This window comes from Triticum aestivum, chromosome 7A (genome assembly GCF_018294505.1).
Source record: "Triticum aestivum cultivar Chinese Spring chromosome 7A, IWGSC CS RefSeq v2.1, whole genome shotgun sequence".
NCBI classification, from domain to species: Eukaryota; Viridiplantae; Streptophyta; class Magnoliopsida; order Poales; family Poaceae; genus Triticum; species Triticum aestivum.
Window position 1 is genome coordinate 706,738,945 of NC_057812.1, and position 17,463 is coordinate 706,756,407.

General features: G+C 47.7%; 1 protein-coding gene across 1 annotated transcript; it reads right to left on the bottom strand.

The window, feature by feature from the left end:
• Window positions 1-347: 347 nt before the first annotated feature.
• Window positions 348-1,087, bottom strand: LOC123146863 (probable calcium-binding protein CML25/26). The gene has a single exon (XM_044566134.1). It carries the CDS (start codon window positions 1,007-1,009, stop codon window positions 554-556), a length of 456 nt encoding a protein of 151 aa, XP_044422069.1. The 5' UTR covers window positions 1,010-1,087; the 3' UTR covers window positions 348-553.
• Window positions 1,088-17,463: the final 16,376 nt, after the last annotated feature.

Genomic DNA, 17,463 nt, shown 5'->3' on the forward strand with positions numbered 1-17,463 from the left:
GGTTCGGTCGTATTGCTTTTCTTTTGAGGGAATGCCACCACGGTGGATTATATTGATTTGGGGGAGAAAGATGCATAGTACATCAACTAAGAACTCAGGTGGATCTGCCGTCCACACACTCGTTTGGGAATCAACCACCATACTAGCTATCACATGAGCTGCTATATTTGCTTCTCTAGGACAATGAGCAAAAATAACAAAAGTAAAATTGCGACATAAAAAAATACACCCTTCGTAGGTAGCTGCCGCAGGTCCGATGGAATTTTCCCCGCAGGTCGTATTGCTGCTTTATATATAGAGCGGGACAAAAACCTTTTTGTCAACTAAAGCCACAACTTCCCATGTACTAGCATTCTAGTGATCGTGCGAGCAAAGCAATGAATAAATGTAGACATAACACACTGACCATCGCGCGAGTAAAACAATGAATGAAAACATGACTGTACATACATATGTGATCGATCAATGAATTAAGTGAATACTATTAGCCTCCGCAAAAAAAAGAGTGAACAAAATATGTATCTAGAAGAATGCGAAGAAGAGAGATCGATGATCAGGCCATCATCATGACCCGGAACTCGTCGAACGAGAGTTTGCCGTCGCCGTCAAGGTCGAATCTGCAGATCATTGCCCGGCACTCCTCCACGCCCAGCTCGTGCGACCCCAGCCTGCTCAGTGTTCGCCTCAGGCTCGCCGGCGTAATCACCGTTGTCGTCGTGTCTTCCGCGTACATCCCGAACGCCTCCCTCAGGCACCTTCTCTTCACGTCGGCATCGTCCTCCTCTTCATGGGCGCCGGCGGCCAGCCTCGAGAACTCTTCTTGGTTTAGCAGCCCGTCGCCGTCGGCATCAATCGCCGCAAGGACCGCCGCCGCTTCCTCCTCGGACACGCTCTCGCCCAGCGTGGCCTCCATGCAGCGCCGCAGTTCGGACGCGGAGACCTTGCCGTCGCCGTCCTTGTCGAAGGCGGCGAACACCGACGACACCGCCATGATCGAGTGACTATTCATCGATCTTGCTTCCTTTTCGCTAAATAGATGTTTGCTGCTGACTAGCTGATTGGGATCTGGTAACTTGATTTGTATGTATGCCCTGAAAGCAGTTGATGATAATATGGCGCGCGTGGCCGGGTATATATACATGTGCGAACGGAAGACAACATGTTGGCATCGATGGAGGCGATGTGTCAGCATCGACGGCTTAGTTTCCGCGTTACTTTTGCGCACTACACATCACATGTATGTGAAATTTAGTATATATTTCGATCCTCCGTGTTTTGTACGCGTACAAGTATCTTCGAAGAAATTCGTCGTCGACCATGGAAGTAGTATATATGGCGCATGCATCGACCTCAATTCGATCCGTCAATTAATTAAGCACCATGAAATCATGTTTTTTATATATTTTTGGAAAAGGAGGTTAAGACCCCAGCCTCTGCATCAATCGATGTATACGGTTATCGTTCCACAAAGGTCTAATAAAAACATACATCAAACCACTCAAAGTCATCACTCACACCTACCAAACTCAATAATATGAAGTGCTCTCACTCCCCATATCTAAATCGGATGTCATCGCCAATCCATCCACGTAACATATCGGAACCAACAGCCGGTGCAGCCGACCTAAAGCGTACACCACATGCATACACTCTAGGCGCCATCATCTTCATCGAACCGCTAACCCATCTTCAGAAGAGATATCCGCATCATCCTTACCAGTCTATCCATCCGTCGACGCCGGCACGGCTTCCAACAACGCCACCACCCCGCGCTCGTCCATCCAGACGCGAAGATTCTGAAAGATCTATCGTGCGTAGCACCTACCGACCAGGCATGACACATCGTAGCACCTGTCGGCCAGGCATGACTTGACATCTCCACCGAAAGCTCCGTGCAAGATGAAGCCGCTCCACCTCCTGCCTCTGTCTTGTCTTCCAGTGCTACTCCACAAACGATGCTCCCAAGAAAAAAAAGATATCGCAGTACCACCATCGTCCGATCTGGAAGACTAGATCCTGGGGTTTTCCCTGGAGCAGCACGAGTGGGTCGACGGTAGTTACATGATGATGCCTTCATCAAGGTAACAACGCAGAAAAACGCCATCGTCTGCCATCGGCTCGGTTTTCACCGGCAACTATGTCTTCCCGACTCGCAGCTGGAGCTAGATGACGGATGTCAAGATCTGACCACTAGCATCAGGCTGACCACTGGCCACCACCGTCGGCTGCACCGTCCAGATCAGATCTGACCGGAGGTGCCGCCGACCAGTCCACCATGGCTCTTCATGCCGTCGCCGCCTATCCGACGCCCAATGTGGCACCGACCGCACCCGCCGCCCTTCTCGGTACAGGGTCGCGTTGCGTCTGTAGCTGCCGCCCTTCCTGGTACAGGGTCGCGCTGCGCCTGCAGCTGCCGCCGCCCGAGACAGGGCTGGCCACCACACCGTCGCAGCCACCGATGTCGCACCGCATAGATTGGATTGGCCGCCGAGCTCGCATCCTAGACGTCGCCGCCGCGCCGCGCACGACACCGCCAAGAGTTGCCGCCTGGCGCCTCCCCACGACCTGGTCGTCCCGCGCCGACCATGATGCTCGAACGATGGAGAAGCCCCGCCGCCGCCTTGCCGACCAGGTTTTGCCTAGCGGCGCTGCGGAGGGCGACGAGGAGGGGGGTGAGGCGGGTAGGTTCGAGTGGCGGCGGAGGGGGAAATCCCTCTCCGGTGGCCATCTTCATCATCCCGGTGCTCTCCATGACGAGGAGGGAGTAGTTCTCCCTCGGGGCTGAGGGTATGTACCAGTAGCTATGTGTTTGATCTCTCTCTCTCTCTCTCTCTCTCGTGTTCCTGAGGTGGTATGATCTTGATGTATCGCGAGCTTTGCTATTATAGTTGGATCTTATGTTTCTTCTCCCTCTCTACTTTCTTGTAATGGATTGAGTTTCCCCTTCAAAGTTATCTTATCGGATTGAGTCTTTAAAGATTTGAGAACACTTGATGTATGTCTTGCGTGCGTATCTGTGGTGATAATGGGATATCACGTGATTCACTTGATGTATGTTTTGGTGATCAACTTGCGGGTTCCGCCCATGAACCTATGCATAGGGGTTGGCACACGTTTTCGTCGTGATTCTCTGGTGGAAACTTTGGGGCACTCTTTGAGGTTCTATGTGTTGGTTGAATAGATGAATCTGAGATTGTGTGATGCATATCGTATAATCATACCCACGGATACTTGAGGTGACATTGAAGTATCTAGGTGACATTAGGGTTTTGGTTGATTTGTGTCTTAAGGTGTTATTCTAGTACGAACTCTAGGGCTGTTTGTGACACTTATAGGAATAGCCCAACGGATTGATTGGAAAAATAACTTTGAGGTGGTTTCGTACCCTACCATAATCTTTTCGTTTGTTCTCCGCTATTAGTGATTTTGGAGTGACTCTTTGTTGCATGTTGAGGGATAGTTATGTGATCCAATTATGTTATTATTGTTGAGAGGACTTGCACTAGTGAAAGTATGAACCCTAGGCCTTGTTTCAACGCATTGCAATACCGTTTATGCTCACTTTTACCATTAGTTACATTGCTATTTTTTATAATTTCAGATTACAAATACCTTTATCCGCCATCCATATTGCACTTTTATCACCATCTCTTCGCCAAACTAGTGCACCTATACAATTTACCATTGTATTGGGTGTGTTGGGGACACAAGAGACTCTTTGTTATTGTTGGAAATATGCCCTAGAGGCAATAATAAAAGGATTATTATTATATTTCCTTGTTCATGATAATTGTCTTTTATTCATGCTATAATTGTGTTATCCGGAAATCGTAATACATGTGTGAATACATAGACACCAACATGTCCCTAGTAAGCCTCTAGTTGACTAGCTCGTTGATCAATAGATAGTCATGGTTTCCTGACTATAGACATTGGATGACATTGATAACGAGATCACATCATTAGGAGAATGATGTGATGGACAAGACCCAATCCTAAACATAGCACAAGATCGTATAGTTCGTTTGCTAGAGTTTTTCCAATGTCAAGTATATTTTCCTTAGACCATGAGATCGTGTAACTCCCGGATACCGTAGGAGTGCTTTGGGTGTACCAAACGTCACAACGTAACTGGGTGACTATAAAGGTATACTACGGGTATCTCCGAAAGTGTCTGTTGGGTTGACACGGATCAAGACTGGGATTTGTCACTCCGTATGACGGAGAGGTATCTCTGGGCCCACTCGGTAATGCATCATCATAACGAGCTCAAAGTGACCAAGTGTCTGGTCACGGGATCATGCATTACGGTACGAGTAAAGTGACTTGCCGGTAACGAGATTGAACGAGGTATTGGGATACCGACGATCGAATCTCGGGCAAGTAACGTACCGATTGACAAAGGGAATTATATACGGGGTTGCTTGAATCCTCGATATCGTGGTTCATCCGATGAGATCATCGAGGAGCATGTGGGAGCCAACATGGGTATCCAGATCCCGCTGTTGGTTATTGACCGGAGAGTCATTTCGGTCATGTCTACATGTCTCCCGAACCCGTAGGGTCTACACACTTAAGGTTCAGTGACGCTAGGGTTGTAGAGATATGAATATGCAGTAACCCGAAAGTTGTTTGGAGTCCCGGATGAGATCTCGGATGTCACGAGGAGTTTCGAAATGGTCCAGAGGTGCAGTTTTGGCCATCGGGAGAGTTTCGGGGGTCACCGGTATTGTACCGGGACCACCGGATGGGTCCCGGGGGTCCACCGGGTGAGACCACCCATCCCGGAGGGCCCCATGGGCTGAAGTGGGGAGGGGAACCAGCCCATAGTGGGCTGGTGTGCCCCCCTTGGCCCACCCCCTGTGCCTAAGGTTGGAAACCCTAGGGTGGGGGGCGCCCTACTTGCCTTGGGGGCCACTCCACCCTTGGCCGCCGCCCCCCCTTTGGGGAGCCTATATAAAGGGGGGGAGGGAGGGGCAGCCGCACCCTTGACTCTTGGCGCCTCCCTCTCCCTTGCTACACCTCTTCCTCTCGCAGAAGAACGGCGAAGCCCTGCTACGGTGACTGTTGCATCCACCACCACGCCGTCGTGCTGCTGGATCTTCATCAACCTCTCCTTCCCCCTTGCTGGATCAAGAAGGAGGAGACGTCACGTTGACCGTACGTGTGTTGAACACGGAGGTGCCATCCGTTCGGCTCTAGGATCTCCGGTGATTTGGATCACGTCGAGTACGACTTCTTCATCCCCGTTCTTTAAACGCTTCCGCGCGTGATCTACAAAGGTATGTAGATGCAATCCGATCACTCGTTGCTAGATGAACTCATAGATGGATCTTGGTGAAACCGTAGGAAAATTTTTGTTTTCTGCAATGTTCCCCAACAGTGGCATCATGAGCTAGGTCTATGTGTAGTTCTTTTTGCACGAGTAGAACACAATTTATTATGGGCGTAGATGTTGTCAACTTTCTTGCCGCTACTAGTCTTATTTTGCTTCAACGGTATTGTGGGATGAAGCGGCCCGGACCAACCTTACACGTACGCTTACGTGAGACCGGTTCCACCGACTGACATGCACTAGTTGCATAAGGTGGCTGGTGGGTGTCTGTCTCTCCCACTTTAGTTTGAGCGGATTTGATGAAAAGGGTCCTTATGAAGGGTAAATAGAAGTTGACAAATCACGTTGTGGCTTTAACGTAGGTAAGAAAACGTTCTTGCTAGAACCCTCTTGCAGCCACGTAAAACTTGCAACAACAATTAGAGGACGTCTAACTTGTTTTTGCAGCAAGTGTTTTGTGATGTGATATGGCCAAAGTTGTGATGAATGATGAATGATATATATGTGATGTATGAGATGTTCATGCTATTGTAATAGGAATCACGACTTGCATGTCGATGAGTATGACAACCGGCAGGAGCCATAGGAGTTGTCTTTATTTTTGTATGACCTGCGTGTCATTGAGAAACGCCATGTAAATTACTTTACTTTATTGCTAAACGTGTTAGCCATAGTAGTAGAAGTAATAGATGGCGAGCAACTTCATGGAGACATGATGATGGAGATCATGATGATGGAGATCATGGTGTCAAGCCGGTGACAAGATGATCATCGAGCCCCAAGATGGAGATCAAAGGAGCTATGTGATATTGGCCATATCATGTCACTATTATTATTTGATTGCATGTGATGTTTATCATGTTTTTGCATCTTGTTTACTTAGAACGACGGTAGTAAATAAGATGATCCCTCATAATAATTTCAAGAAAGTGTTCCCCCTAACTGTGCACCGTTGCGACAGTTCGTTGTTTCGAAGCACCACGTGATGATCGGGTGTGATAGATTCCAACGTTCACATACAACGGGTGTAAGACAGATTTACACATGCAAACACTTAGGTTGAATTGACGAGCCTAGCATATACAGACATGGCCTCGGAACACAGAAGACCGAAAGGTCGAGCATGAGTCGTATAGAAGATACGATCAACATGAAGATGTTCACCGATGTTGACTAGTCCGTCTCACGTGATGATCGGACACGGCCTAGTTAACTCGGATCATGTTATACTTAGATGACTGGAGGGATGTCTATCTAAGTGGGAGTTCATTGAATAATTTGATTAGATGAACTTAATTATCATGAACTTAGTCTAAAATCTTTACAACATGTATTATAGATCAAATGACCAACGTTGTCCTCAACTTCAATGCGTTCCTAGAGAAAACCAAGCTGAAAGACGATGGCAGCAACTATACGGACTGGGTCCGGAACCTGAGGATCATCTTCATAGCTGCCAAGAAAGACTATGTCCTACAAGCACCGCTAGGTGAAGCACCTGCTCTCCCTGCAGAACAAGACGTTATGAACGCTTGGCAGACACGTACCGATGATTACTCCCTCGTTCAGTGCGGCATGCTTTACAGCTTAGAGCCGGGGCTCCAAAAGCGTTTTGAGAGACACGGAGCATATGAGATGTTCGAAGAGCTGAAAATGGTTTTTCAAGCTCATGCCCGGGTCGAGAGATATGAAGTCTCCGACAAGTTCTTCAGCTGTAAGATGGAGGAAAACAGTTCTGTCAGTGAGCACATACTCACTATGTCTGGGTTACATAACCGCTTGACTCGGCTGGGAGTTAATCTCCCGGATGACGCGATCATTGACAGAATCCTTCAAACGCTTCCACCGAGCTACAAGAGCTTTGTGATGAACTTCAATATGCAGGGGATGGAAAAGACCATTCCTGAAGTATTTGCAATGCTGAAATCAGCAGAGGTAGAAGTCAAAAAGGAACATCAAGTGTTGATGGTGAATAAAACCACTAAGTTCAAAAAAGGCAAGGGTAAGAAGAACTTCAAGAAGGACGGCAAGGGAGTTGCCGCGCCCGGCAAGCAAGCTGCCGGGAAGAAGCCAAAGAATGGACCCAAGCCCGAGACTGAGTGTTTTATTGCAAGGAAAGTGGTCACTGGAAGCGGAACTGCCCCAAATACTTAGTGGACAAGAAGGCCGGCAAAACGAAAGGTATATATGATATACATGTAATTGATGTGTACCTTACCAGTACTCGTAGTAGCTCCTAGGTATTTGATACCGGTGCAGTTGCTCACATTTGTAACTCAAAGCAGGAGCTGCGGAATAAGCAGAGACTGGCGAAGGACGAGGTGACGATGCGCATCGGGAATGGTTCCAAGGTCGATGTGATCGCCGTCGGCACGCTACCTCTACATTTACCTACGGGATTAGTTTTGAACCTCAATAATTGTTATTTAGTGCCAAGTTTGAGCATGAACATTGTATCAGGATCTCATTTAATACGAGATGGCTACTCATTTAAATCCGAGAATAATGGTTGTTCTATTTATATGAGAGATATGTTTTATGGTCATGCTCCGATGGTGAATGGTTTATTCTTAATGAATCTCGAGCGTAATGCTACACATGTTCATAGTGTGAGTACCAAAAAATGTAAGATTGATAATGATAGTCCCACATACTTGTGGCACTGCCGCCTTGGTCATATAGGTGTCAAACTCATGAAGAAGCTCCATGCTGATGGACTTTTAGAGTCTGTTGATTACGAATCATTTGACACGTGCGAACCATGCCTCATGGGTAAAATGACCAAGACTCCGTTCTTAGGAACAATGGAGCGAGCAACCAACTTATTGGAAATCATACATACTGATGTGTGCGGTCCAATAAGTGTTGAGGCTCGTGGTGGTTATCGTTATGTTCTCACCCTCACTAATGACTTGAGTAGATATGGGTATGTCTTCTTAATGAAACACAAGTCTGAGACCTTTAAAAGGTTCAAGGAATTTCAGAGTGAGGTTGAGAATCAAAGTGACAGGAAAATCAAGTTCCTGCGATCAGATCGTGGAGGAGAATACTTGAGTCACGAATTTGGTACACACTTAAGAAAATGTGGAATAGTTTCACAACTCACGCCGCCTGGAACACCTCAGCGTAATGGTGTGTCCGAACGTCATAATCGCACTCTATTAGATATGGTGCGATCTATGATGTCTCTTACCGATTTACCGCTATCATTTTGGGGCTATGCTTTAGAGACTGCCGCATTCACTTTAAATAGGGCTCCTTCGAAATCCATTGAGATGACATCGTATGAATTATGGTTTGGGAAGAAACCTAAGCTGTCGTTTCTAAAAGTTTGGGGATGCGATGCTTATGTCAAGAAACTTCAACCTAAAAATCTCGAACCCAAGTCGGAAAAATGTGTCTTCATAGGATAACCTAAAGAAACTATTGGGTATACCTTCTACCTCAGATCCGAAGGCAAGATCTTTGTTGCCAAGAATGGATCCTTTCTAGAGAAAGAGTTTCTCTCGAAAGAAGTAAGTGGGAGGAAAGTAGAACTTGATGAAGTATTACCTCTTGAACCGGAAAGTGGTGCAACTCAAGAAAATGTTCCTGAGGTGCCTGCACCGACTAGAGAGGAAGTTAATGATGATTATCATGAAACTTTAGATCAAGTTGCTACTGAACTTCGTAGGTCCACAAGGACACGTTCCGCACCAGAGTGGTACGGCAATCCTGTCTTGGAAATCATGTTGTTAGACAACGGTGAACCTTCAAACTATGAAGAAGCGATGGTGGGCCCAGATTCCAACAAATGGCTTGAAGCCATGCAATCCGAGATAGGATCCATGTATGAAAACAAAGTATGGACTTTGACAGACTTGCCCGATGATCGGCGAGCAATAGAAAACAAATGGATCTTTAAGAAGAAGACAGACGCGGATGGTAATGTTACCATCTATAAAGCTCGACTTGTCGCTAAGGGTTATCGGCAAGTTCAAGGGGTTGACTACGATGAGACTTTCTCTCCCGTAGCGAAGCTGAAGTCCATCCGAATTATGTTAGCAATTGCCGCATACTATGATTGTGAGATATGGCAAATGGACGTCAAAATGGCATTCCTTAATGGTTTCCTTAAGGAAGAATTGTATATGATGCAGCCGGAAGGTTTTGTCGATCCTAAGAATGCTGACAAGGTGTGCAAGATCCAACGCTCGATTTATGGGCTGGTGCAAGCATCTCGGAGTTGGAACATTCGCTTTGATGAGATGATCAAAGCGTTTGGGTTTATGCAGACTTATGGAGAAGCCTGCGTTTACAAGAAAGTGAGTGGGAGCTCTGTAGCATTTCTCATATTATATGTAGATGACATACTTTTGATGGGAAATGATATAAAACTTTTGGACAGCATTAAGGCCTACTTGAATAAGAGTTTTTCAATGAAGGACCTTGGAGAAGCTGCTTATATATTAGGCATCAAGATCTATAGAGATAGATCAAGACGCCTCATAGGTCTTTCACAAAGCACATACCTTGATAAGATATTGAAGAAGTTCAATATGGATCAGTCTAAGAAGGGGTTCTTGCCTGTGTTGCAAGGTGTGAAATTGAGCTCAGCTCAATGTCCGACCACGGCAGAAGATATAGAAGAGATGAATGTCATCCCCTATGCCTCAGCCATAGGGTCTACTATGTATGTCATGTTGTGTACCAGACCTGATGTAAACCTTGCCGTAAGTTTAGTAGGTAGGTACCAAAGTAATCCCGGCAAGGAACACTGGACAGCGGTCAAGAATATCCTGAAGTACCTGAAAAGGACTAAGGAAATGTTTCTCGTTTATGGAGGTGACGAAGAGCTCGTCGTAAAGGGTTACGTTGATGCTAGCTTCGACACATATCTGGATGACTCTAAGTCACAAACCGGATACGTGTATATTTTGAATGGTGGGGCAGTAAGCTGGTGCAGTTGCAAGCAGAGCGTCGTGGCGGGATCTACATGTGAAGCGGAGTACATGGCGGCCTCGGAGGCAGCACATGAAGCAATCTGGGTGAAGGAGTTCATCACCGACCTAGGAGTCATACCCAATGCGTCGGGGTCAATCAAACTCTTCTGTGACAACACTGGAGCTATTGTACTTGCCAAGGAGCCCAGGTTTCACAAGAAGACTAAGCACATCAAGCGTCGCTTCAACTCCATCCGTGAAAATGTTCAAGATGGAGACATAGAAATTTGTAAAGTACATACGGATCTGAATGTCGCAGATCCGTTGACTAAACCTCTCCCTAGGGCAAAACATGATCAACACCAGAACTCTATGGTTGTTCGGTTCATCACAATGTAACTAGATTATTGACTCTAGTGCAAGTGGGAGACTGTTGGAAATATGCCCTAGAGGCAATAATAAAAGGATTATTATTATATTTCCTTGTTCATGATAATTGTCTTTTATTCATGCTATAATTGTGTTATCCGGAAATCGTAATACATGTGTGAATACATAGACACCAACATGTCCCTAGTAAGCCTCTAGTTGACTAGCTCGTTGATCAATAGATAGTCATGGTTTCCTGACTATGGACATTGGATGTCATTGATAACGAGATCACATCATTAGGAGAATGATGTGATGGACAAGACCCAATCCTAAACATAGCACAAGATCGTATAGTTCGCTTGCTAGAGTTTTTCCAATGTCAAGTATATTTTCCTTAGACCATGAGATCGTGTAACTCCCGGATACCGTAGGAGTGCTTTGGGTGTACCAAACGTCACAACGTAACTGGGTGACTATAAAGGTATACTACGGGTATCTCCGAAAGTGTCTGTTGAGTTGACACGGATCAAGACTGGGATTTGTCACTCTGTATGACGGAGAGTATCTCTGGGCCCACTCGGTAATGCATCATCATAATGAGCTCAAAGTGACCAAGTGTCTGGTCACGGGATCATGCATTACGGTACGATTAAAGTGACTTGCCGGTAACAAGATTGAACGAGGTATTGGGATACCAATGATCGAATCTCGGGCAAGTAACGTACCGATTGACAAAGGGAATTGTATCCGGGGTTGCTTGAATCCTCGACATCGTGGTTCATCCGATGAGATCATCAAGGAGCATGTGGGAGCCAACATGGGTATCCAGATCCCGCTGTTGGTTATTGACCGGAGAGCCATCTCGGTCATGTCTACATGTCTCCTGAACCCGTAGGGTCTACACTTAAGGTTCAGTGACGCTAGGGTTGTAGAGATATGAATATGCAGTAACCCGAAAGTTGTTCGGAGTCCCGAATGAGATCCCGGACGTCACGAGGAGTTCCGGAATGGTCCGGAGGTGAAGAATTATATATAGGAAGTGCAGTTTCGGCCATCGGGAGAGTTTCGGGGGTCACCGGTATTGTACCGGGACCACCGGATGGGTCCCGGGGGTCCACCGGGTGGGACCACCCATCCCGGAGGGCCCCATGGGCTGAAGTGGGGAGGGGAACCAGCCCATAGTGGGCTGGTGCGCCCCTCTTGGCCCACCCCCTGCGCTTAGGGTTGGAAACCCTAGGGTGGGGGGGCGCCCCACTTGCCTTGGGGGCCACTCCACCCTTGGCCGCCACCCCCCCTAGGAGATCCCATCTCCTAGGGCCGGTGCCCCTCCTTTGAGGAGCCTATATAAAGGGGGGAGGGAGGGGCAGCCGCACCCTTGATTCTTGGCGCCTCCCTCTCCCCTGCTACACCTCTCCCTCTCGTAGAAGAACGGCGAAGCCCTGCTACGGTGACTGCTGCATCCACCACCACACCGTCGTGCTGCTGGATCTTCATCAACCTCTCCTTCCCCCTTGCTGGATCAAGAAGGAGGAGACGTCACGCTGACCGTACGTGTGTTAAACACGGAGGTGTCGTCCGTTCGGCGCTAGGATCTCCGGTGATTTGGATCACGTCGAGTACGACTTCCTCATCCCCGTTCTTTGAACGCTTCCGCGCGTGATCTACAAAGGTATGTAGATGCAATCCGATCACTCGTTGCTAGATGAACTCATAGATGGATCTTGGTGAAACCGTAGGAAAATTTTTGTTTTTTGCAACGTTCCCCAATAGTTATTTGGTTGCAAGGTTGCTTAAGAGAGACCATCTTCATCTAAGCCTCCTACGGATTGATAAACCTTAGGTCATCCACTTGAGGGAAATTTGCTACTGTCCTACAAATCTCTGCACTTGGAGGCCCAACAACGTCTACAAGAAGAAGGTTGTGTAGTAGACATCACTCCACCTCCTTCCTCTGTCTTGTCTTCCAGTGCTACTCCACAAACAATGCTCCCAAGAAAAAAAAGATATCGCAGTACTACCATCGTCCGATCTGGAAGACCAGATCATGGGGTTTCCCCTGGAGCAGCACAAGTGGGTCGACAGTAGTTACATGATGATGCCTTCATCAAGGTAACAACGCAGAAGAACGCCATCGCCTGCCATCGGCTCGGTTTTTACCGGCAACTATGTCTTCCCGACTCGCAGCTAGAGCTAAATGACGGATCTCAAGATCTGACCACTAGCATCAGGCTGACCACTGGCCACCACCGTCGGCTGCACCGTCTAGATCAGATCTGACCGGAGGTGCCGCCGACCAGTCCACCATGGCTCTTCATGCCGTCGCCGCCTATCTGACGCCCGATGGCACACCGACCGCACCCACCACCCTTCTTGGTACAGAGCCGCGTTGCGTCTGTAGCTGCCGCCCTTCCCAGTACAGGGTCGCATCCTAGACGTCGCCGCCGCGCCGCGCACGACACCGCCAAGAGTTGTCGCCCGGCGCCTCCCCACAATCTGGTCGTCCCGCGCCGACAATGATGCTCGAAGGATGGAGAAGCCCCTCCGCCGCCTTGACGACCAGGTTTTGCCTAGCGGCGCTGCGGAGGGCGGCGAGGAGGGGGGGAGGCGGGTAGGTTCGAGTGGTGGCGGCTAGGGTTTACCCCCGGGTCGCCCACGGGGACAACATGAGGGGTTTAGGGGAACTCTTATGCAAGAGTCGCCGTTGAAGCTTGTTGGTTTGATTCCCAAATCATGTTTTATACCAAGTGTCAAATGTTAGTGACAACACGTGGATTCATGGATATGAGATGGCGAATAATGAATGTCGATCGGCAACGGGGACGTTAACGGCAGGCCGACCAGCACCACCGCAACGTGAACCAGCGATCGACGACGCCAACGCGCTGGGTGAGATGTGCACGGCAACGGCATGGCAGCCACATGGGGTACAGTTATCTAGAGCTTAATTGATTAATTATCTGGGAAGAGGGGGGGGGGGGGGGGGGGGAATCAGGTTCTCAACTGCCTCGCAAGAAAACTACTCCTATTCAAACCACCATTGTCTTCTCATATGTTATGAAAAGACAAGGTCAAGGTCAAATGATGTGTGACAGAAGTACTAACTAGTCTTCTCTTCTTTCATGATGTTACTTCCGTGTCCTTTCTGGTTCTGGCAAAGATAAACATAATCTATGTGAGATTCTTCTCATGCATGGATCTCAGATGGACATGAGTACCTATACTCATACGCGGCATTGTCCTATACTCATTCATCTTTTGGACAGGAACGTGCATATCATGTGACATGTGGATGTATGGTATATATCATCATTGTTTCATATCCACTTGATAAGGGGATTAATGTGAAAAAATGTGTGAAAAAATGAGTGTTACCGCTGCCTACCGGCAGCTGCGTAGCCAATCAGCTACTGACACCTCGTATTGTATAATGACTCATGTGTTGGACTTTATTTCATCTTATGCATCCTCTCTCTCCTCTCCAAACAAATGCATGAACTTTATTTCATCTTATTGAATTAAAAACATTCATATCTTTTAAACCATAAGTTCATATTTGAAATGGTTTATATATTTGAACTCCCGGTGCAAAGACCTTTAGAACTAGACCGATCTTGGATACATTTCACACACATTTAAAAGTTCAACGTTTCACATTTTGTATATGAAACAAACACATTTCACTTGAAGAAAAATACGGAAGAGTGCATGTTGGCATCGACGGAGATGGTGTGTGAGCAATGACGCCTTAATTAGTTTCCGCGTCATTTTTGTGCAGCGCACATGCATATGTGAAAAGTATATGTGGCGCATGTGTGGAGCTCACTTCCTTGCCTCAATTCATTCGAATTCGAATGATTTGAAGATTGCCCACCACGCCTGCCGCGCGGTCCTTGCGACAATTAATTAAGCACCACAAAACCATGTTTTATATCAATGGTCAAATGTTAATGACAGCAAGTGGATTGATGAATATGAGATGGCGAATAATGAGGCTTGATCGGCAACGCGGACGTCAAAACGGCCGGTCGGCCAGCACGGCCGCGATGTAAAACAGCAGTCTTTTTTTGGGGTGATGTAAAACAGTAGTCGATGACGCCAGCGCGCTGGGTGAGATATGCACGGCAAACGGCATGGCAACCACATGGTGTAGTTATGTAGAGCTTAGAGCATCTCCAGCCGTTGGCCCACCAGAGGGCGCCTAAAATCAGCGTCTGAAGGTGAGCCGGTGCAAAAAATGGTCCTGGGGGCGAGTTGGTCCCCGGCCGCCGGCACCAGGGCCGCCCCCAGGCGCGATTAAAAAAAATATAGCAAATTTTGGCAAAGTTCGGCGAAGTTCGGCTAAACACGACTAAATTTCGGCAAACTTGGGCATATATTAAACTTGGGCATATATTAGTCGTCATCGTTGCCGCCATCGTCGCCGCCGTCGTCGGGCTTCTCCTCCTTGACGTGCCCGTCCCTGGTGGACCCCTGACCGGCGTCGCCAACGCGGGCTGGTGGCGGCGGCGCGTCGTCGTCGTCGCTGTCCTCATCGCCGGGGAATCGCTCGGCCATCGGGAGAGGGAGGGAGGGAGGGAGAGGGAGGGCTCGGCGGCGGCGCTCGGGAGAGGCAGGGCTCGGCGGCGGCGCTCGGGAGAGGTAGAGGGCGGGCTAGGGCGGGTGTGGTTGGTGTAGCCAGAGGCGAGGGAGGCCACTGGCTTCTATAGCGGCGCCGCCCCGTGTGTACGCGTGCGAGGGAGGGGAGGCGTCGGCGTGCCGCCACGTGAACGCGCCGCCCGTGAGGAATCACTGGTAAGGCTGACCGGCGGCAGCCTTGCCATTGATTTCCCGCGGGAAACCGAGGCGTTCGGGGAAAATGACGCGCGGTGTCGCTGACGCGGCAGGCCCGCGGCTCTTTCGCGCCAAAACCGCTCGCCCCGGAGCCCCCGAGCGCCCCCCAGCGCGCCGGGTTCGGCCTGGGTCCGCCGACGCTAAATTCAGCCCAGGCCGACGAAAATCGGACTCCTGGGGGCGCGGCTGGGTCGATTTTTCAGCACCGGCGCGAAAAAACGCCTCGAAAGGCCTTTCCGAGGGCGCGGCTGGAGATGCTCTTAACTATTAGCAAGGCAGAAAAACTACTACTCCTTCCGAAGTGCATATAGATTTTTTTAAAGTCAAACTTTACAAACTTTGATCAAGTTTCTAGATAAAAATATATATGCATCTAGAATTCCAAATACATATCCTTAGATACATCACAAGACATTCTTTCATATTGTATACATTTTGTATTGTAGATATAAATAGTTTTATCTATAAATTTGGTCAAAGTGTAAAATTGACTTTATAAAATATTTATATGCACTACATTATGGGCGAAGGGAGTACCACTAATCAGATGGGATGTTATGCATAGGCACATAGCACGTCTTTCTTGTCATTTCAATCTGGCAGGTGGTATCTTTTGACAAAAAAATAACGATTTGACCGGTTTGAATAGCAGATACCTCTAAATTAGATTGACAAAAGAGACCCCCTCACCATGGCGGCAGGGACGCCCGGAGACACATGGCACCTGTCGCCACGCTTCCGGGCGGCAGGCGGCCCAACGGATTTTTTCGTCCGCGCCCGCGTTGGACGGAATGGAACAAGACAGGTGGGCCCTGCCGCCACTGTGTGAGGCGGCGGCGTTGTTGCTGGGCCATGCCGCTACAACATGTGGCGGCCGCACTGCTGTTGACGCATGGCACGTCAGTTCATACTACTACACAGTTTCGATGTAGGTATTTGCTATTCAAACCGGTCAAACCCCCTTTGTTTCTCTATCTTTATGTTATCAAAAGACAAGGTCAAGGTCAAATGACATGTGACAGAAGTACTAACTAGTATTCCCTCCATTCCACAATGTAGTGCTTTCTCTATCTCCGTGCTTCAACTTTGACCGTAAATTTAATTACCAAAACCGATTGCGGCGGGAGCAAAAATTATATCAGTGAATTCGTATTCAAAATAAGTTTTCAATTATATAATTTTTTCTCCCGCCGCAGTTGGTCTCGTTGGTTAAATTTATGGTCAAAGTTGGACCTCGTGAAGCATGTGCGCACTATATTTTAGAATGGAGAAAGTACTAGCACTCTTTTTCATGGTGTTACTTCCGTGTCCTTTTTGGTTCTCGCAAAGGGAAACATACTATAGTAATCTTACGTGAGATTCTCATATTATCGGTTTCATGGCAACTTTAGCCGATTTCCTAAAAAAATAGCCGATTTCCTAAAAAATAGAGGAATGAAGTAAATTTAGGTCCTTCACTATATAGGTCAAAATCGGTGCCAAATTCATTTTTAATTCATTTGACGTCGATGCCCTCCATTGCCGGTGCCATAACAAAAATTTAGGGAATCGAAGCAAGTAGCTGCTCTGATGCCTAGCCGGTGCCAAATACAGGAAGTAATAAACAATTAGCTCAGAGTGCGAACCAGGCTGAAGAACTCACGTGAACATGGCATCTGGACCCAATTTTTATCAAGCTACGAACACCACGTTCTGAGACCGGTGCCAAATATAAAATCCTCAAGGCATCGCTGCCCAACCAGTTATATTTTAATGCATTATGCATCGACTACATAGTGGAAGACCCTAGTAGAGTATTTTTACTCCCCTAAGTTTTGACCGGACCTAGCTGAACTCATAAATTTAGCAGAGTAAAAAAGCAAATTCTCATAAGTTCAACATAGATTCGATTGAAACAAACTTAACCAAAATTCAACACAAACATCCGCCGAAACACAATCTAGTTCAAACTTAAATATAAACTGAATCGCCTAGCCACTAGCCGACTTTGCGAGCTCGAATCAA

Bases quoted from the DNA above. Each gene is read 5' to 3' on its own strand.
- LOC123146863 (XM_044566134.1), bottom strand. From the start codon at position 1,009: ATGAATAGTCACTCGATCATGGCGGTGTCGTCGGTGTTCGCCGCCTTC.